The sequence below is a fragment of the Leopardus geoffroyi genome, chromosome D4 (genome assembly GCF_018350155.1).
Source record: "Leopardus geoffroyi isolate Oge1 chromosome D4, O.geoffroyi_Oge1_pat1.0, whole genome shotgun sequence".
In the NCBI taxonomy this organism is placed as follows: Eukaryota; Metazoa; Chordata; class Mammalia; order Carnivora; family Felidae; genus Leopardus; species Leopardus geoffroyi.
The window spans coordinates 93,271,167-93,298,164 of NC_059342.1; the positions used below are offsets into that span (position 1 = coordinate 93,271,167).

Consider the following 26,998-nt stretch of genomic DNA (forward strand, 5'->3'; position numbering starts at 1 on the left):
GGAGGGTGGGGGCAGGGCACAGGGGCAGGCCTCAGGCAGGGCTCGGGGGGCATCGGGGGCCGTGGGGCTGTCAGGGTGCCTTGCTCTTGGGATGGAGAGGAGTGTCCGTGTCTTGGTGAGAAATTTGGCTGATGTGGGAGGAGAGACTCCCTCTTCCCTTGGGATGAGATGGGAGGAGGTGACCGTCTCCTCTTCCTGGCGCCCTAAATGGCGTGGAGGTTGAATCGTGGTCACGGGACTGTCCTGGCGAGAGGGCCACGGGGAATGAGTGTGTGCGGGTGTGCGGGGCCCAGGGGCTGCGGGCGGGGAGGCTCGGTGGGAGGGTGCCTTCAGCCGGCGTCTGGCCCCTGACCTCCCTCTCCTGCTGGGTGGGCAACAGGCCCCGCCCCCCAGGGGCTGTGTAGACACCTGGCTCGAGAGACTCCTTTCCCGCAGGGGACCACACGTACCCAGCAGGTTGGCCATCAGGCTGGTCGCACTCTTGGAACGGTTGGTCACGCAGAGAATCACGTAGTCCTTGGGTTTCACCTTCACCAGGTAGAGATCGTCATTTCTTCCAGAAACTGTGGAGAATGCTGGGGCTGATACAGGCTGGGAGATGGGTGGCCGCCCAGTGGGGAGACTACAGGCCCACTTTCTGTGCATGCGGGTGGTGCCTCCCGTCCTGCCCCGCCTCGTGGGGACAGGGGCTCTGCCGCCCTGAGAGTAGCTGCCAGCTGCCAGGCTGGCCGGGGGCCTGAGTCCTGGTGCCCACCCATCCCTCAGGCACAGAGCTGCAGGGTCCTTGCCACGTGGCTCTAAACCCAGGAGCCAAACCTCCGAGTGGGGCTGTGCCCTTGGGGGGCCCATTGTCTGCACACAGTACACTTGAATTGGTGTTTCTGATCAGTCTTGACTGTAGTGACAGGAGACTTTCCTGCACTGGCCTTCTTCCCTGCAGTCAAAGGGGGTGGGGTTACTCTGTCCACCTGCCCTTCTTAATTTCTTTATAAATTTTATTTATTTACTTACTTACTTGATGTTTATTTATTTTGAGAGAGAGAGAGAGAGCATGCAGAGGAGGGGCAGAGAGAGGGGGAGGGGGAGAGAGAGAATCCCAAGCAGGCTCCGCTCTGTCAGAGCAGAGCCAGATGTGGGGCTCGAACTCAGGAACCATGAGATCATGACCCGAGCCAAAATCAAGAGTCGGGCACCTAACTGACTGAGCCCCATCATGTTTTAAATGGAAGTATGATTTTCCCACAGTGGCAGTCCCTGTTCTCCGTGTGGGGTTCTAGGAATTTGACAAACGCATCAATCGATCCACTTGAGGGTGGCCTCGGTCCTCCTTGCTCCTGGACTGCATTTCCAGATCTGGCCCCCTCCGATGCCTGGACGCTGAGTCAACGGCGGCAGCTGAGGGGGCGCCCCAGTGACAGCAGCCCTGCTGGGGACCCCGTGCCGAGAGGGGGCAGGATGGTGGCCGAGGCCACGCAGCAGTGATGGGGTCTGCAGTCAGACCCCTGAGGCTTGTCCCGCGGAGCAAAGCGCCCTCGTCCCCTCCCTGGGCCCGGCCCGGTCCCCCCACTCTGCCGCCACGCCCTGCGCGCATGCTACGAGGCTCTCCCCGTGCAGGTTGCCGTCCCTCGTTCTCACGGTTGCTGAAAAGCCTGAAGTCCCCGCCGGGCCAGATCAGAGCCGCGTGGTCGGAGGCCATGACCGTGGTGTACCAGCTCCCGGACGGCCACGGGGCAGAGAGAGGGTGCGGGGAGGCCTGGACCGCGCCCTCCTCTGGCCCCCCCTCGGTGCCCGGTGTGTGCTCACACCGCGCCCAGGAATGCCCCGTGACGCTGCCGGGGCCGGCGGACCCAAGGACAGTCCCCGTGTGCTGCACTGGCCCCTTCTCGGGCCAGCGGACCAGCGGGCATGTGTGCCCAGGAAGGAGGAGCGTCCAGGCTCCCCTGCCCGGCCCTTGCCCCCTCTGCCCCGGGGGATGCTTCACTCCCTTCTGGACCGAACTCGGGGCTCCTTCCGAGACCGCGGTGGGGGCTGCAGCCCCCAAACCCGCCTGTGGGCTTCCCCCACGGGCCCCCACCCCCACCCCGTGGACTCGCCCTAAGGTTCATTTACAAGTCCCCCAAAGCGGTGCCTCGGCGCTGGCCCGGTGTCCCGGCCTGGGTCTGCGTGCGCTCAGCCAAGGGCAGTGGCGCCCGTCGGCAGTGGACGGGGCTGACGAGGGGGCTGTGGTGCGTGCGCCTCCCAGCCCTGCTTCCTGTGCTCAGACTCAGATGGGGGAGTGTCTGGCTGCCTGGGCCCTGGAGTCCTGCTTCCTGGAGGAACCCCGAGAAGGCCTGGGACACGAGGCCTCCCCCTCAGCCAGGGGCAGGCCACCCACCGTCCGTGACGCTCACTCCGGCCCCGCCGGCCCCCCCCCGCCCCCCCCGGGAGCGCCGGCCCCCGTATCCTTTGCTGTCTCACCTTTGACAGGTCCTTCTGGGACCCCTCATGGCTCTTCTCCTGAGCCCGCAGGCCACACGCCTGCACCAGCCCCACAGTCAGCAGCAGGAAGCGCATCTCCACGGCACTGTCTGTCTGGGTTTGGTGACAGCTGGGGACTCGCGGGCTCTGGTCCTGTCTACACAGCTGGGCCCCGCGGCCCGTCTGTACAGCTGCATGGTTGGGGGCGAGGTCACACGGCAAGGGCTCTGCCCTGTCCCCGCAGGCCGGCGGGGACTCTTCACGCTAATGTCTTAACCTTGACCTTAACGTTGGTGAGCTCTTGTGCATTCTCTGTGGCTTTGGCACCAAAAATGTCATGTTCCCACGCAACCAGTCTCCAAAACTGAGTCCTCACTCTCAGAAGCTCAGAACGTGACCTGATTTGGGAACGAGGCCTTCGAAGATGTCCTGGAGATGGGGCCATGCTGGCCACGGGCGGGGCAGGTGTCCTTGCAGGCAGAGGGGAGGTGATGTGTGGCGGGAGGCAGAGGGAGGTGATGGGTCTGTAAGCCCAGGACACCCCGGATCGCCCGCCTCCCCAGAGGCTCAGGGAGGCGGGGATGGGTCCTCCAGGAGGGCGGCCAGGGCCGCAAGAACACGCCTCTGATGCGCTAAGCCGCCCGGCCCGTGGGAGCTCGGTCCGGCCACGCCGGGACCTGAGCCCAGAGGGGACAGCGGGGCCACACGTGGAGCAGGAGTGGCCGCAGAGGCTGGGCCGCAGCGCAGCGCTGACCCCGCACAACCCGGCGGAGCGGACGGGCCCCTCCGCGGGCGCCGCCACACGCGTAGAGGGGAGCCCACCCGAGCCCACGCGCTCCTCCGTGGCCAGGTCTCCCGCTCGTGGTGCGCATCGGCGGTGATGGCAGAGAGTTGTAGGCTCGCTCAGCCTTCGTGAATTCCCGGAACTGTGGCTGCTCATTTCCTTGAGCCACATACGTCCAGCGCCCATGTGACCCCAGGAGGCCCCGCAGGAATGGCAAGGACTGGACGCTGCCCCTGCAGTTTGGGTCAGAGAAGTCAGGACACTTTGGGGCCCCTTACAAATGCCGAGATCCACGGAGGAAAGGATGTGGTTTGTTTGCCGGGACAGAAAGGTCCGCTCCTTCCCTGTGGGCCAGGCTGGGTGCACATTCTGTCCGCAGCAGAGAGATGAGCGGGGCACACACGCAGATTCGGGGCTCCCCCTCCTTTCTGGGACTCCCCTGCCCTGGCCAGTTCCCCAGGCTGCCTCCAACGTTGTTCTCTGGGTCCTCCAGCCGGTAAGATCGAAGGTTTCTGTGTGAGTGTTAGCCACCCAGCCTCAGTTGGATGGGACCAGTGCTCAGGCAGAAAGCTGGGGGGGGGGGGAGGGGGAGGGGAGAAGGGGGGAGAGGGAGGGAAGGGGGGAAGGGAGGGAGAGGGGGAGGGGAGAGGAAAGGGGGAGAGGGGGAGGGAGTCAGGGAGAGGAAGAGAGGGAGAGGCAGAGGGGAAGAGGAGGAGGGAGAAAGGGAGGGGAGGAGTAGGAGGAGAGGGAGAGGAGGAGGGAGGGGGAGGGGGGAAAGGGACAGGAGGGAGAGAGGGAGGGGAGGAAGAGAGGGAGAGGTGGAGGGAGAAAGGGAGGGGAGAAGTAGGGGAAGGGGAGAGGGAGGGGAAGGGGGAGGGAAGAGGGGGAGGGGGAGGCAGAGAGGGGGAGGGAAAGGGAGAGAAGGAGGGGGAGGGAGGGAGAGAGGGAGGGGGGAGGGGGAGGGAAAGGAGGAGGGAGAGAGGGAAGGGCAGGGGGAGGGAGAGGGAAAGGGGGAGGAAGAGGGGGAGGGGGAGAGGGGGAGGAAGAGGGGGGAGAGAGGGAAGGGGAGGGAGGGAGAGGGAAAGGGGGAGGAAGAGGGGGAGGGGGTGAGGGGGAGGAAGAGGGGGGAGAGAGGGAAGGGGAGGGAGGGAGAGGGGGAGGAAGAGGGGGAGAGGGGGAGGAGGAGAGGGGGGAGGGAAAAAGGAGGAGGGAGAGAGGGAAGGGGAGGGAGAGGGGGAGGAAGAGGGGGGAGGGGGACAGGGGGAGGGAAAGGAGGAGGGAGAGAGGGAAGGGCAGGGGGAGGGAGAGGGGAGGGGAGGGGGAGGGAAAGGGAGAGAGGGAGGAGGAGGGAGGGAGAGGGAGAGAGGGAGGGAGAGAGGGGGAGAGGGGGAGGGGAGGGGGAGGAGGGACAATGGCAGCTCACCCGGGGCTGCTGCTTCCAGTGTCAGCTGTGTCCCGTTGTGCCGTCTCGTGGTCCCTCTCCTGTCCCCTGTCCTGTCCCTTCAGATGGCCGTTCGTCTCTTCCCTGGCTCGTCGGCTCGTTTCCCTCTCCACGCGCCCCGTTGCAGCCCCTCCGCGTCGCTGGAAGCAGAACGCAGACCCACGGTTTAGGGGGACGTGGTAGCCGGCGGGTGCAGAGGACACACGGGGTGGCCCGCCGGGGGGTGGGCTGGGGGCTCTGGGCGCGGGACCCGGGGGTGATTCGGAGCCGTCGGCCCGAGCACCTGGACGGTAGGAGGCCGGCCGCAGCCAGGAGTCCGTCCCGGACGCCCCGAGCGGAAGGGGCGCTGTGCGTGGACAAGGCTCCAGCAGCCTGGGCCTGGGTCGCAGCACCGGGTCGCGCAGGAGGCCCCGGAGAAGCCAGTGCGGGGCTCTGGGTCTCAGGGCGCCCCCGGGAGGAGAGTGGAGCGCCACAGCCCCCTCGTGGGGCTGTCGGAGAGAAAGGGGGAGCCAGGCTCCTCCGCCTCCCCACGGCTCAGGTGGCCCCTGACCCCCTGCCAACCCCCAGTGACCGGGGTTGGGAGGAGTCACGTCAGGCCCCGCCCAGCCTGGCCTGCTCTGGAGCCCCGGGAACCTGCTGCTGGCCCGCCCCCCTCCTCCTGCCGGAAGTCGGGTGCCCCTGAGTTCGGGCCCTCTGGGGGCAGTCGAGACAGACCTGCGGTGGCCTGTGTCAGGGAAGGCTGTGCGGCGAGAAGCGTCCTGGGTTCGCGCCCTGGCGCACCCAGCAGCCCCCGGCCTCATTTCCGGCCGGGGCGGGGGGCGGGGTTCTGAGCGGTGCAGCCAGGAGCCGGTGGTCCGGGGGCCCCCCCCCCCCAGGTCCCTCTAGATGGTAGTGCTGATTGGACCTGCCACCGCGCTGACTTGGATCGATGACCAAGTGCCACGAGCCTGGCTGCCGGGGGCGGGGGCCACCCAGAAGGACCTGGAGCCTCTTGTCTGAGGACAGAAGGGAGCGAGGAGCGTCCCCAGGCCCGTGCCGCCGGCCGTGGGTCTGCTCGCCGGACACCGAGCGCGGTTTCCAACCCGAGGCTGGAGCCAAGTGTGCCCAGGGCAGCTCCAGTCGCGCGCGTGTCCCCGGCCGGGCGCAGAGGGGCCCCTCGCCGGGGCCTCCCTGCCCGAGGCCTCGCAGCGCCCCGGTTAAACCCCAGCGTCAGGCAGAGCAGGACTTGGAGCCCGCACGGCCCGCTGTCAGGGCGTCCGTGCTGTCGCCTGCGAATCTGCCATCGTCCCAGGGGCCTGAGCCCTGAACTCCTTCCCGTCCGTCATGCCCCGAGGGACCCTCCCACACAAGGGTCCCGTGTCTGTCGTCTTTCTCTTCTGGGCCCAGCTTGGCTGCACCTGTCAGCCGGCCCTCAGCCCAAGGGCTTCCGGGTGGCCCCCACCAGCCCTCCGGGGGGACCGGTGCTGCGTGTGAGACCACCCACCCTCGTTCGCCAGACCCTTCGCGTTACCTTCCGGGGCCTGTGACGGGCGTGGGGCTGGCAACGTGGACGAGGAGGAGGCCGTATACGTGCCTCTGGGGACTTGGGTCCGTGGGTGAGGTGGACGGACCAGGGTTAATGCCTCTGCCCACCCTTCTCCCTGTGTCACGGCCTTGACCCCTGACCCCGCCGTGCAGGATGTCTGCGGCAGGGCTCCTCTCTGGCCCCCTCACACCTGGCCCCTGCTTGCCATGTTCACTCTGGAAGCTGAGCTAGACCCTGCTCACAAAACTGAATTCAGTGGTTGCACGTCGACCTCGGGGAGCAAGTTATCGAGAGGCTGTGGCCGGGCCTGTGGCTTGGGGGCTGTGGGTCCTGCGTTCGGCTGACCGGGATCCTGACAACATGGCCTCTGCTGGTGGGCGTTGCTGGGGGACTGTGAATACTGGGGGCCAGGGGACAAAGGTGTTGTCCTTGACCAGACTCTAGGCGGCTGCTCTGAGCCGTTTCCCAGCTGGGCCTCAACCTTGGCCTCTACAGACGTGAACAAGCACTGAGAGGCCCCGCCCCTGGGGGACCCTGGCCCCCAAGCGCCTGTCTGGCCGTGTGTCCCGGCCAGCACCCCAGATGTCCCCCAAGGGCCGGGTGACAGGGAGGGAGAGGTCCCAGCGCCCCCCACCCCCCACCCCCGGGGAGGTGCGCGTCCGTGTGTCAGAGCTCCGGGGACCTGCCTGGGACTCTGCCTCCAACGTGGCCGTGAGAGGTTCGCCACGGGGGAAGGCGGTGCTCACAGACATCTGGGCTCTAACCCGAGGCGGCCCTGCCCATCCCAATGCTCTTTATAGGACGTCCATCTGGAAACTTCCCTGTGGCCTCTGGGCGCAGAAGACCGCTTTCCCGACTCCGCCCGTGGGTTTGCCGCATGTTTGCACAGCCCAGGGGGGCTCGGCCGCCCGGCCTGGCCCTGGTCCCCACAGCCCGGCGTTTGCCGGGAGCGCTGAGCGGGGGCCAGTGCCATCCGCCACCGCCTCCAGCTCCCGCCCCACGTGCTCAGCGGCGCCTTGACCTCCCTGGACGGCCCCACGTGGCAGCCGTGGCTCACCGAGGGAAGGGGTGATTCCAGGCACCTTCCTTGGGAACACCTGAAAAACTCCAGGCTCGGGAGGGCTTCAAAAGCAGGATATCAGGCCGCTGGAGGTGCATGAGGTCACGGGCCAGTGTTACCCGCCCCCCCCCCACCCCATGGCAGGGGCTCAGGGAGGCGTGGCCTGAGCTGCAGGTCCCAGCAGGGACTCCTACTCGAGCCATCCCAGGCCTGCAGCCAGGGGAGGGTCTGGCTGCTGCATGAGGGAGCGGTGCCAGGCCTGGGGGTGGCACTGATTGGTACAGGATGGGGACCTTTGCTCCGGTGAGCTGTCCCCCGCCCGCCCTCTCCCATCCCCCAAACAAGCACCTGATTTAGTTGGACAGAACCGGCCGTCTCTTCGCCTAGCGTGGGAGGTTACCTGTTCGCCGGATGTTACTTGTTCCAAAACCCGCTTTGTCCTGGACGTGCGCGTGTTGACCTGTCAGGTCCGTGGCTGGCCCTCCTCCTTGGCCCTCTTTCCAGCAGAAGTGTCCCCAGTCCAGACCCAGCAACCCACACGAGGCTCTGTTCCTGGAAAGGAAAGAGTGAGCGTTCGATGGGCTGCCCACCTGGCTCGGGGTCTCCTCTGCTCTCAGCCTCACCCGAGCAGGGACCGGGGTCCCCGTGCCCAGCGTCCCCTCTGCCGGGGCCTCCACCCCTCCCGGGTCTCTGGGGAAGCAGGAATGAGGCATTGGGTCCTCATTATGCACATCAGTGTTCTGGATAAAACCCACCAGGAGACCGACCTCCTGCCTTCTCTCCTCCGAAGCCGAGAGAGGAGGATGCAGCCTTCCGGAAAACCGTGGGGGCAATCAAAGTTGAAAGAAGACCGCTCCGTGCCTGCAAGCTCTGCCCACCCCATGCACCACTGTGGGGCGGGAGGGGGGGCAGCCCTTCCTTCCTGTCCTCCCCCGGCAGGGCCGTGCGGTCTGACCCCTCTGTCCTTAGGGCGCAGGACCGTTTAGCTGTCCTGGGGCTTCCCATGCACACGCTGGGCTGGCACAGGCTGCTCCAGTGGGGATCCGTGCCGCCGTGGGGAGCGGTGTCCCGGGGCACCCCGCTGGTGTCCTGACTGATGCCACTGGGCGCCCCGCCCCGCCTTGGTTCTGCAGCCAGCCGCTAGAAGCGTGACGGGACCGGTGCGGTCGGCGGGCAGGTGTCGTCAGGGTTATGGACGGCCTTGCCCCTGGAAGTAAAGTCGTTTTGGGTCAAGCACGTTCCCCTTAGCATCACACTGGCATTCTGGGGGTGACGGGGTGACTTTTCTACTTACCCTCCTGGAACAAGCCTGCTGAATTTTGATCATGCCAGACTCACCCCTCAGGTCCCACTCACTCACTGCAGGTGGACCTCAGCTGCCCCAAATCCTGTGGCAATGACGGTCTGTCGGTGGTTCCTTCATGCCCCACCGAGTCCTGCTTTCCCCCGACCCCGAGACCATGGGCCCAGCTTCCCTGCCCACCGCGCCTGGGCTCTGTGCTCCTCTGGACCTTCTTCTGGGGTGGGCGGTGCTCCGTGGTGGCCCTGGGGTCTCTTCAAGCCCTATTATCTGCCACGTCCTAGCATCCATCCCGGGAAGCCCCTGTTCTGATCCCGAAATGCGACTTCCCATATGAGCGGGCAGCTTCCTCCTCCTCCAGGCCCCGCAGGCTGGACTGAGGTTCTGGGCAAGGAGCCGGAAGGCCGGGCGGGCCGTGGGAGTGCTGGGTGCGTCTGGCGCCTTTGGAAGGGGCACAAAGCTCTCCGTCAGCCGCCTGGAGCGCCTGAGCCCTGGTCCTAAAGCAGCTGACTCAGCTGTTATGAACAGACACTGCTCCCCCGGGGACCCCCTGAGGGTGGCCGCCGGCTTTCGACCTGTCCTGCTGACCCCAGCCAGGGCCATCCAGACCGTGTCTCCATCCTGGAGATTTCTGGATCAGTGGGCTGTGGGGAGATGTCAGGCTGTGCTCACCTGTGGACGCTTGGGGTGCTGAGGGGCCAGGAGAGCCCCCTCCTTGCCCTGTCTGGCTGCCCTCCCTGGGGCCGTGTGGCAGCCGGCTAAGCGTCTGCAGAGCACGCGTGGGGAGTTTGGTCTCTGCTCTGAGGGGCAGCAGGGGAGGTGGGGGAAGCCCGGTGGGCAGCGAGGGGGCAGCGAGGGTGGTGGGGCCTGGGGCTGGGCCCCAGGGTGGGGGACAGTGCAGAAGGAGCCTGTTAGCATTTTCTAGGCTGACTTGGAAAGAAAGACAGACACTTTCTCTTTTTTACCTTTTATTTGGAGTTAACTGTAGGCTCACAGGCACCTGTGAGAACAGATTCAAGAGACCCCCGGCGTCCATCACCTGTCCTCCCGATGCTACTGTCCTGCACTCCGTCCCCTCCACGCCCTGCCCCCGCAGACTTGCTCGTGCGCGTGGAGTGTGGGTTGTGCGCTCAGTTCTGTGCTTTTCCCTGGCAGGGAAAGCCACACGCCCCACCGCAGTCCGGATTCGGGGGGACCCCCTCCTGTGGCCCCTTTAAGCCACACCTGCTGCCTTCTCGGCCCTCCCCACCCCTAACCCCTGGAGGTCACGGAGGGTTCCCTGTTGCTGTGGATTTGACATTTTGAGACTGTTCTACACACGCATTCCTTCTGGGGCTGCCTGCCTTCCCCGACCCCACGGCCTTGAGGCCGTCCAGCTTGCTCCTGTTGACGCGGAGCTGTGGCCCGTGGCACGTTCAGTCACCCTTCTCCCGAGGGCGGCTGCTGGGCCGATTCCAGGCGGGGGACGTGGACAGGGCTGCCACGGACGTCTGTGTCCAGGTCTCGTGTGCGAGCCTCCCTAGCTCTGAGGTGAATACCCGCTGGGCCATCGCTTGGAGTCCACAGAATAACCACGGAATAGTGGGGACTCTCCACGTATCCGCCATACACGGGGTGCGTGTCCCAGCTGCGCAACTAATGATCTCTGAGGGATGACGGTCACCACCTGTCCCTCTCTGCTGGGGAACCGCCTTCCATCCGACTCCCCTACCGGAGGTGCCCCAGGCCCTCGCTCCCCAGATGAGGCACTCTGGGGGGACCAGTCCCTGGGAAGGTAGGGGGCGATCTGCAGTGGGGCACGGCTGGCCCTGGAAAAGGACAGTTCAGAGAAGGAAACTGTGGGCCGAGTGGGGTCCCCCACGTATGTCCGTGTTCCAATCCTACTGTCCAGAACCTGTGAGTGTGACCTTATTTGGAAAAGGGGTCTTTGCGGATGTGGTTACAGTAAGAATCTTGAAATGAGATCATCCAGGATTGTCCAGTGGGCTCTAAATGCAATGAGGGGCGCCTGGGTGGCTCAGTCGGTTGAGCGTCCGACTTGAGCTCGGGTCATGATCTCACAGTCTGTGAGTTCGAGCCCCGCGTCGGGCTCTGTGCTGACAGCTCAGAGCCCGGAGCCTGTTTCAGATTCTGTGTCTCCCTCTCTCTCTGACCCTCCCCCATTCATGCTCTGTCTCTTTCTGTCTCAAAAATAAATAAACGTTAAAAAAAAATTAAAAAAAGAAGTCACAGCTACTGTTTAAAAAAAAAAAGAAAGAAAAAAATAAATGTAATGACAAATGACCTTATCAGAGACAGAAGAGGAGAGACACAGACACAGAGGAGAAGCCCTGTGAATATGGAGGCATGGGGTGCCTGGGGGGCTCCGTTGGGTGTCTGACTCATGATTTTGGCTCCGGTCATGATCCCAGGGTCGTGAGATCAAGCCTTGTGTCAGGCTCTGCATTGACAGCTCGAAGCCTGCTTGGGATTTTCTCTCCTTCTCTCTCTGTCGCTCCCCCGCTGTCTCTGTCTGTCTCTGTCAAAATAAATAAATAAACATTAAAACAATTTTTTTAATGTTTATTTATTTTTGAGAGAGACAGAATGCGAGTGGGTTAGGGGCAGAGAGAGAGGGAGACACGGAATCGGAAGCAGGCTCCAGGCTCCGAGCTGTCAGCGCAGAGCCCGACGCGGGGCTCGAACTCACGAACCGCGAGATCATGACCTGAGCAAAGTCGGACGCTCAACCGCCTGAGCCACCCAGGCGCCCCTCAAAATAAATAAATAAACTTTAAAAAAATGAACATGGAGACAGAGGCCCGAGGGATGCCTGCAGCCCCAGAGGCTGGAAGAGGCAGGAAGGACCCCCCCGTGGAGCCTCCGCAGAAGCGTGGCCCTGCCTGGCCTGGACCTCGGACCTCTGGCCTCCACGCTGGGAAGAATGAGTTCTGTGGCTCTATGCCCCCAGTCCGTGGTCACCGGCTAGAGCCGCCTCGGGACACTGACACAGGGTGGGCTCCTCCCCAGAAGGCTCCCCGCCACTCGGCGGGGAAACCCCGCAAACAGGGTGAGGGGTGGGTTTGGGGAAGCGGGCCCCCTCCTGCCCCCGGCCTCCTCCACGGCGCCCAGTGCTGCCTCAGCCCCCACGCCCGCCCTGAGGCCAAGCTCACACACCGTCAGGCCTGGGTGGGCGTCTCTACCTCCTGTATTTGAAACAGGCATCTGGGGAGACAGAGCCGGGGGTGGGGGGGTCTCAGATGGAGCCTCTCTGGGGCCTCCGCCCCCAGCCCTGAGGCCCCGGGACTCTCCGGAACGCTCCTAGCCCAGGGCTGCTGGCGCAGGAGGCGGGAGGCTCGCCTTGGTTGCCGAGGCTGATGATGTTCTGCGGACCCAGTCCGTAGTTTCTGCAGACTTTTTCAAATCTGTCCAGGAAGCTGGGACCCAGGTCCGGCACCCGTCCTGAGGACGCAGCAGCAGGGGCCGGGGTCCCTCACCGCTCCCCTGGGACGGTGTGTGGCGGAGGTCTCGGGAGGGGGGGAGCGGGACTCAGGCAGTGCTGAGGCCGAAGGGGGGGGGGCGCCCTGAGCAGACGGGCGGTGCAAGGTGGGGGGCCAGATGCGGCTCGGAAGCCTGGACCTGGGAGCCCCAACCCCACCCTATGATGTGATTGACTGTGGGTGCTCTGGCAGGTGGGGACCTCGGGACGTGGCCAGACCCCCACCGGCCGAGGGCCTGTCTTCAGAGGAGGGGGACCCTGAGGCCCGACGGGAGGGGTCAGGAGGCCGTACCATAGAGCACCAGCACGGTGGTCTGTGTCCCGTTCCTGACGTTCCGGAGGTGGAAGGTGATGTACTGTCTGTAGTCGGTCTCCGAGAGCAGCACCGTATTGTCCCCCTCATCTGTGTGGACACTCGGCTCAGAGCGGCCCCTGCCCGCCGCCGGCACCAGGCACCCACGGCTCGTGGGCCGGGCGTGCTGAGCGGCCGTGGGTGCGGACGGTGGGCCGGTGGGCCTCGGCGGGGGGAGCGGTGTCACTCCGGGCGGAGGTCCCTGGGCAGCGTGGGTGGCAGCGGCGTGCGCCCCCTCCCCCGGCCCCGGGCTGGCGCACCTGCCCCCCTAGGGCCCCGGGTGGGGGCCGAGGGCCCGAGGAGACGCGGCGCTTTGCCACCAGACGGACGGGGCAGCGCCCGCCTCTGCTTACGGCTGATGCTGTACTCCCCGTCCTTCTCCGCCTTCTCGCAGACCATGGCCACGTGCTCGCACTCCCCGTGCACCCTGCGAACCAGCGGGGCGTGAGCTGGGCGGCCTCCCTCAGCCCCCACCCGGCCCCGGGCGCAGCCTTCCCTCCCGCGATATGGGTGCAGCCGTCGGTCAGCACGCACATGGTGCGGAAATGGAATCTCAGACGCCCGTCCTCCAAGCTCTCGATGTTGCGGATGAAGACCCTCAGGTCCCCGTTTTCCTCGATCCGCTTTATGTCGTCGGAGGCCATGGACACTGGATACCAGATCCCTGAAACCTGCAGGCGAGGCCCCGCAGACCCACGAGGAGCCCGTGTGGTATGGCCCTGGGGCTTCTTGGTAACTCCTTCCTGCAGGCCCTGGGTGTATGGCCCCCTACCAGGGTCCCCCTCTGCCCTCCCAGAGACTCCCCATCCTCTCAGGGACTCCCTCTGCCCTCCCAGGGACGCCCTTGTCCTCCCAGGAACGCCCCCATCCTCCCAAGGACCCCTCTGCCCTCCTGGGCACCCCCTGCCCTCCCAGGGATACCCCCATCCTCCCAAAGATCACTCTTCCCTCCTGGGGACAGCTCCTGTCCTCCGAGGTCCCCCTCTGCCTTTCCAGGGACACGTCCGTCCTCCCAGAGACCCACACCTGCCCTCTCAGCTGGGGGAGGAGAGGCAGGCCCCCAGCAGCAGCGGCCTGGTCACAGGTCAAAGACCCTGGATGGAGGGAGGACAGACGCCCCGCAGCCCAGCCCCCGGGGGAGGCCCAGACTCGGACCGCAGACCCACCTTGGCCATGTTATAGTTCTTCTGCACAATGGCCTGGGGGTTGAGCTCCTGGGCAGAGACGAGGCCCAGCCCCAGGGCCAGCAGGAAGAGAGCCATGGCCTCTGGTGGGGGCCTCACCTGCGGCCCACTGCCTTTATACCCCTTTCTGCTGCACGGTTGCCACCCCTCTGTGCCCAGCACAGCCTGTCCTCCCCACCCTTCCTCCGAGTGCCGGGAACACAGCCAAAGGCCGCCACCGCTGCCACCCACCCCCGCCCCTCATGGATGTCCTAGAGCCTATGACGGGAGCGCCCTGGAGTCTACCTGGACGGAGTGTCCAGCCAGGTCAGAGGCCGCAAAGGGAGGTCGGGTCGGGCAGGGTGGGCGATAGGCACCCTGGGCCGGAGCCCCCGCGGGCTGCAGAGGCCCCGATGATGCTGGGGCCTCGCTGGCCTCTCCGCGCCCCGGGGGGCTGGGCAGCAGACGGCCCTGCGGTTCCCATCCCCGCCTGGCCTACGTGTCTGGGCCTGAGAGCATCGTCGTGCCCGTGCAGCTGAGCACGCAGGACACTGCGCGGCCGTCCTGGCCGTGACGATGCGACCGTGGACTCGGAGTGAAGGTCCACGGAGCCCAGGAAGTGCCGACTCCCAGGAGAGGGGCCGGAACGAGACAGAGGTTTTGAGGTTTGGGGTCTGGAGAACGGAGAGGGGGGTTCGGACAGATGTGGGCCTGACCCCTACCCTGCCCCCTCCTGGCCAGGGTCCAGAGCAGTGGTGGAAGGACCCCCGTCTCCCTGTGCTGCGTGCGGGCACAAGGCTGGCTGGTGGTCGGGGGCCAGGACCGAGCAGGACGTGGGACCCCCAATCCTGTGTAAAACACCAGGTCTCAGCGTATGCACTGGTGGGGTGCTTCTGTGTCACTGAGCACCTGCCCGGTCCCAGGGGTTCTCCTGGCAGAGGGGGAGGCAGCCCAGGCAGGTGGTGGTGCTGCTGACCGGGGCCTGCCTGCCGCGCTCGCTGCCCTCCAGACTGCTGGCCGGCCCCTCGTGGGGAAGGGCCCCCTCCCTGGCTGTCCCCCGTTATGGCCGGTTCTGTCTCCACACCTCTGTCCTGTTCAGGTGTGTGGCTTCTGGAACACGGCACCCGAGGTAACGGGTCCCTGCCCCACCCCCCGTTCCGCTTTGTTGTTCGTTATCGGGCTCCGGTTCCCAGGGGTCCCCTTCCCTGTCTGATTCACCCCCGAGGCAGCGACTTCTCCCTCCGACCAAACCCGGCCTCCCTCGGTCCCTCGGCAGGTACAAAGTGATCTAAAGGATGTTAAGTCCGGCTGTCCTTGGAGGAGGGGCTTAGTCGGGATTCCCTAAACCGGGGTGAGTCCCGCAGCCACAGTCTCAGGGACTCCTCTGAGAAGGTGCTGCCCCCACGGCGTGGTCTCAGGTACGAGTCTTTCCATCACTGAGCAAAGGCCAGGCGGGGACACGAGGCAGCGCGAAGGCGGGGCGGGTGCGTCCGGTTCATGACGGCGACTCCCTCTGACCCTTGGCTCAGGGACCCGTAGCCCCCTTGAAGATGGGGGGGACGCTGGCTGGTGGAATGTGCCGGATTCCCCTCTGCGAGAGAAGCCTCCCCTCACTCAGACCCGGCTCCCCGAGGCCTCAGCCTCTGCCCACTGCCCTTGTCCTCCCGGGCCGCCTCCGCCTCTGGACACGGCCGTCGACATTCTGCTCCGTAGACACTGGACGGTCACAGGCACAGACGTGCTCACACACACACGCACGCACACACCATCACACACGTGCACACCCACATACCCGCACTCACACTCGAGCGCACGCCCTCAAGTGCAGCTCGGTCTCCCGCTTTTCTTCGCAGTCAGATTTCTCTTAGCACAGAACTCAACATCTGCTCGAATGGAAAAATTGGGAGAAAACGTAAAACGAGCCAAAGCTGGTCTTGACTTTCAGGTAAAGGCGGTGTCACGGGGGCCGGTGGAGGGAGAGGGGAGATCCGTGTTCTAGGCCAGCCGTGGCTGCTGGGAGAAGCAGGCCCACCCAGGTCAGGCTCTCCGGGGCCGGGCGCCGGACGGCGCCTCTCCTGGGGGATGGGCAGGCCCCTGCCCTGGGTCTTCTGAGAACGCCAGGCCGGCCGCCCAGAGGCAGAGTGTGCGGAGACAGGCGTGAGCAGTCAGGGGCGCCACGGGGAAGCTCGGGCACCCGGGAGAAGCTTCCACGGGAGGGCGGAGTCAGGAGCCTGTGAGTGGAGGGGGAGGCCGCCCGGGACCCCCACCTGCACCGAGGCCGTGCCCACACCTGCTTCCCGCACCTCGGGCCCCCTCTGCCGTGCGGGCACACGACTCTGCGGTGACAAGTTGTTACGCAGCCCTGGGGGGTGGAGACGCCACACATACGTGTTACTTTCCCAGTAACAACAACGCCTTTATTTCCAAAGGGGAGGGTAAAGGAAGACGCATGTCACGACCACAGATCAGGACGCAGGGGTCACGCGTGACTGATTTCGTTGTTCGCTAGTGGACCTGACAGGCCGCACGGCACAGGAACGTGTCACCTCTGTGGTCGGAGAGGGGAGTCCTGCATAGGCTTGCTGGGGAGCACAAGGGACGCGCTCCTGGGCTGGGGCGGACGTCACCTGCAGGACGAAGAAAGAGAAGCGGGCGTGCTCTTTCTGCCGTGTGGGTGAGCGCCCGCGCCATTCGAGACGCCCTGCGGTGGGTAAGGGTCGGTCCCCAGAGAACGAGGAGGGAAAGCGGAGGAAGCGAAAGGCAAAGGGGCACTTAGAAATATCCTCTGCCTTGCGGATGGGACAAGGTCCCGTCGTCTGGCAACCGTGAGAAGCCCCCGCTGGCAGGTGCATCATTATGACTGTGCCTTCCTGACGTCCGCATCATCAAAGGGTCTGCCGACGTCACCATCCACAGCAGGCTCACCGTCCCCGAGAGCAGGGCACGGGGTCCGGCCTGTCATTTCACAAAGACCCGGAGACAGAATGCTTGGGAAACACCCACCTGGGCTCTTCCATTCTTCTGGCCGAGGTACAGGGACCCTTGGGGGGGGGGGGGTGTGGAAAAATTCGAGGGGTTGTGGTAACAGTGGCACCTGCTTGGAGCGGTGTCACCGGGGCGCATGCTAGAGAGACCCCTCTGTCCCCCTCTACCTGGCATCTCTGACGCCCTTGAATTTGAGCGGTGGCCCGTTGCCCGTCACGGGCGTGAAAGCCGTGTCCAGGGCGGTGCCGTCCAAGCGGACCATCTGGCGGAAGAACGGCATTTGCAGCCTCCGCTTTTCTAGCGGCCACGTTGTAAAAGCTAAAAGGAGCGCGTGGATTAATTTTCACAGCATATCGGCACTGAGTTCAGTAGATCGAGCCTATTATAATTTCACGATCTTACCAATGTGACATTATTAAGGAGATCCCTTACTTCCTTTCTTTCCCCCTGCGTCTGCCTTCAGCGTGTTTTGTGCACTCGGGGGACAGCTGAGGTCAGGGCAGCCGCACGTGGCTGGTGGCGACCGAGCTGCTCAGCGCGGATCGAAAGCCTCTTGCCCGTTAACTGAGTGCTCAGAAGTGAGGCATCAGAGGCCTCCGCTCTGCTTCGGCCACGGAACCCTCCAGACGTGTGAACAGAAACCCCGCGGAAACCCTCCAGTGTGAGCTCGGGGGGCTGGCTGGAGCCGAGCTCCACGTTTCAGGGTAGGGCCTACGCTTTGGGCTTTAATCCCTGTCTACAAGCACCGACCTTCGCGGGAGCTCGTAGTTTTTGTTTAAACCACCATTTAGTCTTGGGACAAATGAGCCATCCTACTATCTGTGCGAGAAAAAAGAACAAGAGATCTACTCCGGGGACATAGCACGCCTCCTAGTTCAGGAAGACTTCCTCTCGTGACCTCACTTTACTTTCCCAGCCGTGCGGTGGGGGAGATTTCATGCGTCTCTTTTCTGCCACGCGGGTGGCATTCGCTGAGCAATCGAGGAGGACCGCGGCCGCTGCACTCGGTCCCGGGGGGGCACCCGGCGCCCCGGGGAGCTGCGGGAGGACAGAGCCCCCCACCCCCCACCCCGGCCGGCCTGGTGCTGCTGGCCGAGCGTTCTGGAAGCAGGGGCTGTGGTTGGTGTCCCCATGTCCGCAGATTAGACGTTGTAAACCGTGGTTGCAAGTGGCAAAGGCGTGTGAATGTTGACTATCTGACATCTCCTTCTCTTCTCCTTTTTCGTCCAGGAGACAATGAATTTGAGGAGAAAGATTCTGGTGCTGGTTTCATGTGTGTTTTCCTTCCTGCTGCTGGAGCATCCTCTCAGGTAAATAGATGCCAGGGAATCACAACCCGTAGTGACTGGTACAGATGGGGGTGGGCTTTGGCCAGACGTTGACAACACTCTGGAAAGTTCCCTTCCCTCCGTGGGACGAAGCACCGTGCGATGGCTAAGGGTTGTTTCTGAGGGAGCAGCGCTGACCCCAAGCACCTGCTCCCGGGAGCTTTTCCATTCTTGACGGAGGGGAGGCAGACGGTCCAGAGGCTCGAGGCAGACGCCCATCGGGAGTTGGCACAATAAAAGTCGTGACGGAAAAGGGAAGCAAGGCCGGCGATAGCACGGGGCTGCTCTTCCAGACAAAGAGTCCCAGCCTGTGTCCACGATGACCGGTGTCCGGGCCACAGCGGCAGGCGTGGCCCAGGGGGCGCCTCTCTCCCGATCCTCGACCCCTCCCCACTCCTCCCGATGGCCTCAGGAGCAGGGCTGTCCCCCCACGAGCTATTGGAAAGGCATCACATTGTGAGAAAGAACATGTTTAAACATGAAGCCCTCACAAAACGCACATCTGATAAAAGGCTTGTGTCCAAAATATGCAAAGAACTCTTACAGCTCAACAACAAGGAAACAACTAATTAAAACGGCAAATCCGAACGGACAGCTCACCCAAGAAGCTACGCAGGGAGCAGACGGGCACATCGTGTGTCACGACACAATTGCAGATCGAACAAGGAGCCCCCGCCACACGCCCGTGAGAACGACCCGAATCCCGAACCCGACAACACACGCACCGGCGAGGACGCGGGGCAGCGGGGTTCTCGTTCGCGGCGGGGGCCACGCAACACGGGGCAGCCACGCTGAGGACCGTCTGGCGGCTTCTTCCAGACCTAAACACAGTCTCTCCAATTACCTGGCACTCATGCTCCTGAGAATTTTTCCAAGTGGTCTCAACACTGTGTCCACAAGCAACCGACACAAGGTGTTTATAGCAGCTTTATTCGCAGTTACTGAGAATTAAAGCGACCGAGATGCCCTGCAGGGGTGAGCGGATAAAGTGCGGTGCGTCCAGACCAGGCGATGTTATGTGGCACTAAAAAGAGATGAGCCACGGAACCACGGAGCCACGAACACACGGGTGAGCCTTAAATGCGGGTCACAAAGAACAGGAAGCCAATCTGAAAAGGCCGTGCAGTGTATGTTAAACTCACATGGCGGGGGCGGGGGGTGGGGGGGTGGTCCTGTATCTTGTCTGGAAAACCTCCCTCCAGAAGGGGCATCTCATGGCCAGAAGCTTTGTTGTATAAAGACCCACAGGCGCCTGGGGGCTCAGTCGGTGAAGCGTCCGACTCTTGATTTAGGCTCAGGTCATGATCTCATGGTTTGTGGGTTCGAGCCCTACATTGGGCTCTGCGCTGACCATGTGGATCCTGCTTGGGATTCTGTCTCGCTCGCTCGCTCTCTGCCCCTCCCCTGCGCACACTCACTCTTTCTCACCAAAAAAAAAAAAAAAAAAAAAAAAGACCCTGCAGATTGATAGCGAAGCCAGCAGGAGCCAGGCGGTTGCAGTGGTGATCAAGCCAGAAGGGATGGAAAACCAGAGACAGAAAGTCCCAGAGGCATCCAGAAAGTCAGCTTTCTTGCCTACCAGCTCGGGAATATTCTGCACACGGTGCGTCTCCGTTAGGCGCGCGCGCGTGCGCGTGTGTGTGTGTGTGTGTGTGTGTGTGTGGTGGGGGCAGGTCCAAGGAGAGGGGTGTTCAGGGAGCAGGACAGAGATGACAGTCCCACATCGCAAGCTTTGTTGTCCCTGGAGCCCGTGGGGAAGCCAGGAGGACCACACGTCCGTGTGACGGTTTGCTGCTCGGTGATTAGAAGACGCCAGTGCAGGTTTGTGGGGTCCGTGAAGTCGGCCGCATTGCAAGCAGCTGGGTGTGTAGGCACACAGCGTGGGTGGTCGGGACAGACCAGGCGGGGACGGGGGGCGGCAGGGAGCCAGGCGCCCTTCCCTGCGTCCCGTGGGCTCAGCCCCTCCCCCGCCCGCCCGGGACGAGGCCGGCTCCACCGTGCATTGGGCCCCTGTCTCCGGGGTGGTGGTGTCTTTAGGTCAGGACCCCCTCCTCAACCAACCGCATCTTCCACTCCTCCAACGCTCGGTACGACCCCAGGAGCCCGTGACACCGACATTCTAAAAGAAAGGCCACTTTGTAGTGAGTTGGCCGTTTGTCACTTCGTGGTTTTAGTGCGGCTTGGCACTAGCCGTCTGGATTTTGACAGTCTGATCCTGGAGAGTCCGATAATGAAATTGGGGTGCCCTCTCGAGCTTCTTCCCTTACGGACAGCACGTCCCAGCACTAGGGGAGCAAGCCACCTAATGCGCTCGTTAAAGCACCACAGAACTCGAGGTGAATCACGTACTTAGATGAAAACCAAAGACGACAACTGACTCCTTCTCCAGCCCGTTCACACTAACACGGCAAAGCCACTCCGCGGGGGACGAGGGCGCTGAATCCGCACAAGTCAGCAACACGCGGACAAGCCCTTTCTTGCCTTCCCACTGTGGCCATCGCCTCCTCGCCCTGCCCCTCTTCCTGACCACGTGTCCCCTTCCAGACGCGTGGAGATAACTCCTCTCCGCGTGGCTCGGCTGACCCCCAAATCGGGTCGGATGGACCACTTACATACCCAGAGCCTGTCCCCACCGGCAGCCCCTAAGCCTGGGGGCCACTGGTAGCCTCCTCAGCTCCCCCAGGGCAGTGTGAAGGCTGTAGGGCCACAGCCGTGGAACCAGTGCCGGACGGCACCCACCCCGCCGCGGGAGCCCCGTAAATATTTGCTGAACAGGTGGGTGACTTATAATAACTCGGTTTTCCCTTCACTCGCAGGCCTCCCGTAGAAGAACTCAGGCTCTCAGACTGGTTTCATCCTGGGTAAGAATGAACACGCCCACCCCCGCACGAGGATAATAGTGCCCAGTTTGGAGCCATAGGCCTCTCCCGGTCACCCAATCATAGCTGCCCCGGGAGGCTTCCTGCGGCCGGAGTTGCAATTTTTAAGGCCGTCGATATGGGCACGTGGTACTTGGTTTAACCGTCTTGGTGTAGTGAGTGACAGACTGTCTTTGGGGGTGGCTTGAAGATGCCATGGTGGCCCCTCTATATTTTGGCACCCGCGCTGGGGAGCCCCGTCCCCGTCTGTAATGGCCGAGGAGTGTTGGACTTCAGGGCCATGCACCGTCAGGCACTCAACCTACTCCCTACTGGTTCTAGATTGTCTATGGTTTGGGGCTTTTGCAATGATGTTTCAGTGACACGCGTTGGACGTCGATCTTTTCAACTGTCGCGCGAGTTGATGTGTGGGACAGATCCCCGAGACAGAGCCATGAGGTCAAAGAAGACAGGCGTAGGGGCGTCTGGGGGGCTCAATTGGCTAAGCGTCCAACTCAAATTAAAAAAAAAGAAAGAGGTGACACTCAGTAAGAAAAGTAAGTGTTCCGGCATTATAACTCGCCCTGGACTGGGTGCTCTCTCTGGCTCTGCGACAATCTTGAGCCAGACCTCCCTCCCCCCACCCTGGGTATGTTTCCTGTTTCTCGTTATGTCGTTACGGTCCTTTGTTTAATGACTTTTATAAAGTCCGTATTTTTTTTTTTTTTTTTATTTTAGGGAGAGAGACAGCACAAGTGGGGGAGAGGGGCAGAGGGAGACAGAAAGAGAGAATCTTAAGCAGTCTCCGTGCTCAGCGTGGAGCCCGACTCGGGGCTCAGTCTCACGACCCCAGGATCATGACCTGAGCCGAAATCAAGAGTCGGACGCTTAACGCGCTGAGCCACCCAGGAGCCCCCTAAAGTTTGTTTTCTTTGTTATTTATGGTCTCGCTGAAATCCCTGGTCAGTTAGAAAGAATCAGGTTTCTAGACTGCCACATTCTTGAAATGATCCGTTTCTCAACCCGAAATTACCAGACAGGCAGAGAAAGAAGACGGTATGGCCTGGACACGGGGGACATTGCCCCCGGAGAAGACAATAAAAGTGCCCACCCCCCCACCCCCCGTGTGGCCCCAACCGTCACCTTACAGACTCAGTACAGTGTCGTGGGCCGTATTCCCTGTGCCATACTTCTCGTCCCGTGACTTGCTTTTCGTATTACCGGGGGTTTGTACCTCACTCCCCGTCCCCTGTTTTGTCAAGGCCCCCCCCCCCCACCACGGGCAACCACCGGTTTGTTCTCTGCATTTAAGGAGTCTGTTTTTCTGTTTCTTTGTTCATTTGTTTTGTCAGATTCCATGTATAAGAGAAATCACATGGTGCTTGTCTGTCTCTGACTGACTTGTTCCGCTTAGCACAATACCTTCTAGCTCGTTCCGTGCCGTCACGAATGGCGAGATCTCATTCTTTTCTGTGGCTGATTAGTACCCCATTGTGTGAACACACCACATCTTCTCTGTTCATCTACTGATGGACGCCCGGGCTGCTTCCATACCCTGGCTGTCGTAAACAATGCTGCTATAAACATGATGGAGCATGTAACTTTAGAATTAGTGTTTTCATTGCCTTCGGGTAAATACCCAGAAGTGGAATTACTTCCGTTTTGAAATTTCTGTTTTAGACTTTTTTGAGGAACCTCCGTACTGTTTTCCACAGCGGCTGCACCAACTCACGTCCCCACCAACAGGGCCTGAGGGTCCCTTGGGTCCACATCCTCGCCAACACGTGTCGTTTCTTGTCTTTTCGCTGCTGGCCACTCTGACAGGCGCGAGGTGATACCCCGTTTTGGTTTTGATTCGCATTTCGCTGGTGGTGAGTGAGGTCGAGCATCTTTTCACGTGCCCGTTGGCCGTCTGGATGTCTTCTTTGGAGAAATGTCTGTTCAGGTCCTCTGTCCATTTTTAATTTTTTAAAATTATGTTATTATCATTATTTTTAACGATTTTATTGTTAAGTAGTCTCCACGCCCAACTCCAGCTCACAACCCCGGGATCGAGAGTCACGTGCTGTACTGATGAAACCAGTCAGGTGCCCCCATCTGTCCATTTTTTTTTTTTTTTTTTTTTTTGGCAGATAGAGTGTGTGCACAAGTGAGGCAGAGGGGCAGAGGGAGAGGCAGAGGGAATCGTAAGCAGGCGCCGTGCCCAGCACAGAACCTGATCCCACGACCCTGGGATCATGATCTGAACCAAAATCGAGTTGGACGCTTAACTAACTGAACCACCCAGGCACCCCTCTATTTTTCTTGCTGGATTGTTTTTTGGTGTTGAGTTGTATGGGTTTTTAAAACTATTTTGGATATTAATCCCTTATCGGGCATGTCATTTGCAAATATCTTCTCCCATTCAGTAGGTTGCATTTTCATTCTGTGGGTGGTTTCCTTTTTTGTGCCAAAGCTTTTTAGTTTGATGTAGTCCCAGCTGTTTCTTTTGCTTTTGTTGCCCCAAGACTTCATTCAGCTGTTTCGACTATGTGGCTAATAAGCCCGCGAAAAGATCCTTGACATCATTAGTTATCTGGGAAATGCAAATCCAGATCACGGTGACATACCGCTTCACACCCTACGATGCGTAAAGACTACACGATGACTAGATTCCGAAAGTTAGACCACAGGAGATGTTGGTGAGAAAGCAGCGAGTTTGGAACTCTTGCGAACTACTGGTGGGAACGTAAAATGATGCAGCTGCTTGGAAACGTTTGGCAGTTCTTAAAAAAGTTAGCCGTGAAATTACAACATGACCCAGAAATTTCCCCTCTAGGTACACACCCAAGAGAATTAAAAAAAAAAAATGTATGTTTACAGAAAGTCTTGCATAGAAATGTTCATAGCGGTACCATTGATAGTCGCCGAAAAATGCAAACCACTAAAACGTCCATCGACTGACAAGTGAATAAACAAAATCCATGCCACAGAATATTATTTAGCCACAAAAGAAAGGAACTACTGATCCATGCTACGATACAGAACCTCCCCACGAGCAGGCTAAGCGAAAGAAGCCAGGCACCAAAGACCACATGCAGCATGATTCTATTTGTATGAAATTCCCAGTATAAGCAAATCTACACAGACAGACCGTGGATTAGTTGTTGCCGTGGGTTACAGGAAGGGGGGGGAACGGGCAGGGACTTCTGGTGGGTACAGTGGTGTATCAAAATATTTCATTTTTTTTTTTTGGAGGCAACTGCAAATAGCATTGTGTTTTTAATTTTAGTTCCTGCATGTTCCTTGTTAGTATATGGAAATGGATTCATTCTGTGTGTGTGCTGATCTTGTGTCCCGTAACCTTGCTGACTTCACTTGTTAGTTCTAGGAGAATTGGGTAGATTTTGTAGGATTTTATATGTAAACAAATCATCTGCATATAGGGATGTTATTATCTTCTCCTTTCTAGTCTGGTGCTTTTATTTCCTTTTCCTACCTTATTGCAATGGCTAGAATTCACATAACTCTGCTGACTATGAGCTGGTGAGGGTGAACATCCCTTTCCCAGGTTTAGTGAGAAAGCATTCAGTCTTGCACTGTCGAGTATGATGTTAGCCACAGGAATTTTGTAGATGCTCTTTATCAAGTTAAGGTAATTCCCCTCTATTTCTATTTTTTCTGGGAGTTTTTCATTTCTTTCTTTTCTTTCTTTTTTTTTTTTTCATCATGAATGGGTGTTGGACTTTGTATAATGTTTTTTTCTGTGTCAACTGATATGGGCATCTGACTGTTCTTTAATTTCCTGCTATGGCAGGTGCATTGAACGATTTTCACACGTTGAACCAGCTTTGCATGCTTTAAGTGCTGTCATTGAAAACACATCTAACGTCTCTCTCCTTTTTAGACTTTTTATTTCTGCCAGATTGCACTAATGGACCTAATGCAAGAGGGGGAAGTTTAGAGAAAGCACCTTCTGGATCTTCTAGGGAAGGGGGAGGGAGAGAAAAAGAGGAAGAAGGGAAGATAAAGCATAGGGACGCAGAGGTAGCGTGCGTGCAGCCCTGGCTTCAGGCAATACCAGAGGGCGTTCTGACTCTGAGCTGCCTCAGTTCAGCTGAGCCGGAGCTCAGAGGAGGTCGTCCCTGGGCCCAGAGGCAGGTGGCGTGGTGACAAAAGCAGCAGGTGCTGGGCCTCGCGTACTGACCCACATGTGTCAGCTCTGCGGTATTGGGCAGCTCGCTCCACCGATCTGTGCCTCTGTTTCTGCACACCAAGAACAAGGACCATAATTGTGCTTCCCGCACAGACCACTGCAAGGACCGAATGAACACCAACACAGTGCCCGGCACGCGGTAAGGGCTGTGTAGGCGTCAGCTGGTGTCGCTTGGACGGCCTCCACTGGGGCACCGGCTTCACTGGCTTCTCGTCTGTTAACAGGAAACGCCCTGATGTTGTAACAATCACAGACTGGCTGGCCCCAGTCATATGGGAAGGCACCTTCAATAGACAGGTCCTGGGGAGATACTACGGGAGACAGAACCTCACCATAGGCTTGGCTGTCCTTGCTACTGGCAGGTAGGGGCCATCGGTTTGCCCCGTTTTATTCTGAAAAAAAAAAAAAAAAATACGAATGAGTGCCCGGGGACCTTCTACCTCCAAAAGGCTGCCCGTAGCTGCCCACAACCACCGTATGTGGCTGTCCTGAACAAAAATAAAGACTCGTTCCTTAGCTGGGTCGTTAAAGCCACTTGGCTGCCTTTTTATAGATACCATGGAGTTCACATTTTCTTTCTTCCCAACAGTCGTTCCAAAACTTTAAAGGCTTTTTTGCTAGACCCTCCAGGTCAATATGTCCTTTCTCACTGACCAGTGCCGTCGAAACTATAGACCGGGCCTGTCTCCCCTTTCCTGCTGGGGGTCCTGGAGCGTCGGTGACTCATAAGTTAGACGTTTGGGGACGCGCGTTCCTCTCTCGCGAGCGTTCGGGGAGCGGCTTCCTCCATGCGCGTGTGTGTCTTGCAGGACCACGGACCAGTACCTGGAGCTTTTCATGCGATCAGCGAATAAGCACTTCATGAGCGGCTACAGAGTTGTCTTTTACATCATGGTGGACGCCTTGTCCAGGCTGCCGGACCTGGAGCCAGATCCTCTGCGAACTTTCAAGGTCCTCCCCATCAAAGGAGACCGGTGGGGTGACTTTCACCTCACACGCATGAGTTCCCTGGCTGAGTACATACTGGGGCACATTGAGGACGAAGTCGACTTTCTGTTCAGCATGACCGTCAACAGGGTCTTCCAGAACGACTTTGGGGTGGAGACCCTGGGCGCGTCCGTGGCTCAGCTCCATGCCTGGTGGTATTTTAAAAACAAGGACGTCCCTTACGAGAGGAGGCCCAGATCGGCAGCGTGCATCCCGTTTGGGCAGGGGGACTTCTACTATGACGGCTCGGTCATCGGTGGCAGGCCCCTGGAGGTCTTAACCCTCATCGAAGGTTACCTGCAAGGGGTCACTCACGACCACAAGAATGGGCTGAACAGCACCTACGAGAGGCACCTGAACAAGTATTTTTTCACGCACAAGCCCACCAAGCTGCTGTCTCCCGAATACAGCTGGAACGCGGCACTCCGGCCGCCCGCGCAGGTCTGGTCGGTCAAGGCCACGCGGCTCTCCCGCCGGTACTTCTGACCCGCCGGCTCCTGCGAACGCCCGGCGGCAGGTTCCCGGGGTCACGGGCGTCCTGACGCTTTCCTGGCTGCCGGGGCTGGCGCGTGCACACCACCCAAGGGAAATGTTTCTCCTTGCCGTTTGGAACTGTCCAGTTTGGTCCGTGCAGGAGAAAGAATAAAAATGATTATTTAATGTCTACTCACAGCGACGTTGGGACCCATGTACTGTAGAGAGCCGGGACGTCATTTCTGAGGCATACAATGATTTATTTTTTTAAGTTTATTCATTTTGAGAGAGGGAGAGAGAGAGAGAGAGACAAGTCAGGGGAGGGGCAGGGAGCGAAGGAGAGACAGAATCCCAAGCAGGGTCCGCACTGTCAGCACAGAGCCTGATGCGGGGCTCAAACTCACAGACTGCAAGTTCATGACCTGAACCAATCAAGAGTCGGATGCTTAGCCGACTGAGCCACCCAGGTGCCCCAAAATGATTTTTTAAATGGAGAAAGATGGTAGCCCAGAAAAAGACATACACACCCAAAGGGGCAAAGGGTTAAAATACAGAGGAGACGTTCATCAGCTCACAGAATATGCATGTGCCTCAGCAGCCAGGAATGCTAA

General features: G+C 60.5%; 2 protein-coding genes and 2 long non-coding RNA genes across 5 annotated transcripts; 1 reads left to right on the forward strand and 3 right to left on the reverse strand.

Moving 5' to 3' along the window:
• Window positions 1–2,976: 2,976 nt before the first annotated feature.
• LOC123592669 lies at window positions 2,977–7,112 on the reverse strand. The gene is made up of 3 exons (XR_006709897.1): window positions 6,193–7,112; window positions 4,665–4,822; window positions 2,977–3,753 (listed from the first exon to the last, which is right to left on the reverse strand). It is a non-coding gene; the product is annotated as an uncharacterized LOC123592669 (long non-coding RNA).
• A 4,755-nt stretch (window positions 7,113–11,867) lies between these two features.
• On the reverse strand, window positions 11,868–13,750 carry LCN9 (lipocalin 9). Its single transcript, XM_045468091.1, has 5 exons — window positions 13,564–13,750; window positions 12,932–13,068; window positions 12,751–12,824; window positions 12,338–12,448; window positions 11,868–11,971 (listed from the first exon to the last, which is right to left on the reverse strand). Exons 1-5 carry the CDS (start codon window positions 13,657–13,659, stop codon window positions 11,868–11,870), a joined length of 522 nt encoding a protein of 173 aa, XP_045324047.1. The 5' UTR covers window positions 13,660–13,750.
• Window positions 13,751–16,183: 2,433 nt separating this feature from the next.
• Window positions 16,184–26,579, forward strand: GLT6D1 (glycosyltransferase 6 domain containing 1). Of its 2 annotated transcripts, XM_045467947.1 has the most exons (5): window positions 16,184–16,590; window positions 17,776–17,855; window positions 20,690–20,734; window positions 25,151–25,288; window positions 25,736–26,579. In XM_045467947.1, exons 2-5 carry the CDS (start codon window positions 17,782–17,784, stop codon window positions 26,397–26,399), a joined length of 921 nt encoding a protein of 306 aa, XP_045323903.1. In that variant the 5' UTR covers window positions 16,184–16,590; window positions 17,776–17,781; the 3' UTR covers window positions 26,400–26,579. The 2 variants fall into 2 exon arrangements, with proteins under 2 accessions (XP_045323903.1, XP_045323904.1); XM_045467948.1 differs by lacking the exons at window positions 16,184–16,590; window positions 17,776–17,855 and adding an exon at window positions 17,944–18,942.
• On the reverse strand, window positions 24,608–25,852 carry LOC123592674. Its single transcript, XR_006709902.1, has 2 exons — window positions 25,259–25,852; window positions 24,608–25,140 (listed from the first exon to the last, which is right to left on the reverse strand). It is a non-coding gene; the product is annotated as an uncharacterized LOC123592674 (long non-coding RNA).
• Window positions 26,580–26,998: the final 419 nt, after the last annotated feature.

Coding starts and splice junctions, on each gene's coding strand:
- LCN9 (XM_045468091.1), bottom strand. CDS start 13,659: ATGGCTCTCTTCCTGCTGGCCCTGGGGCTGGGCCTCGTCTCTGCCCAG. Junction 13,069..13,563: donor AGAACTATAACATGGCCAAG/GTGGGTCTGCGG, acceptor CCTCGCCTGCAG/GTTTCAGGGATCTGGTATCC. Junction 12,449..12,750: donor CGGGGAGTACAGCATCAGCC/GTAAGCAGAGGC, acceptor GTGTCCACACAG/ATGAGGGGGACAATACGGTG.
- GLT6D1 (XM_045467947.1), top strand. CDS start 17,782: ATGAATTTGAGGAGAAAGATTCTGGTGCTGGTTTCATGTGTGTTTTCC. Junction 17,856..20,689: donor CTGCTGGAGCATCCTCTCAG/GTAAATAGATGC, acceptor CTTCACTCGCAG/GCCTCCCGTAGAAGAACTCA. Junction 20,735..25,150: donor TCAGACTGGTTTCATCCTGG/GTAAGAATGAAC, acceptor GTCTGTTAACAG/GAAACGCCCTGATGTTGTAA.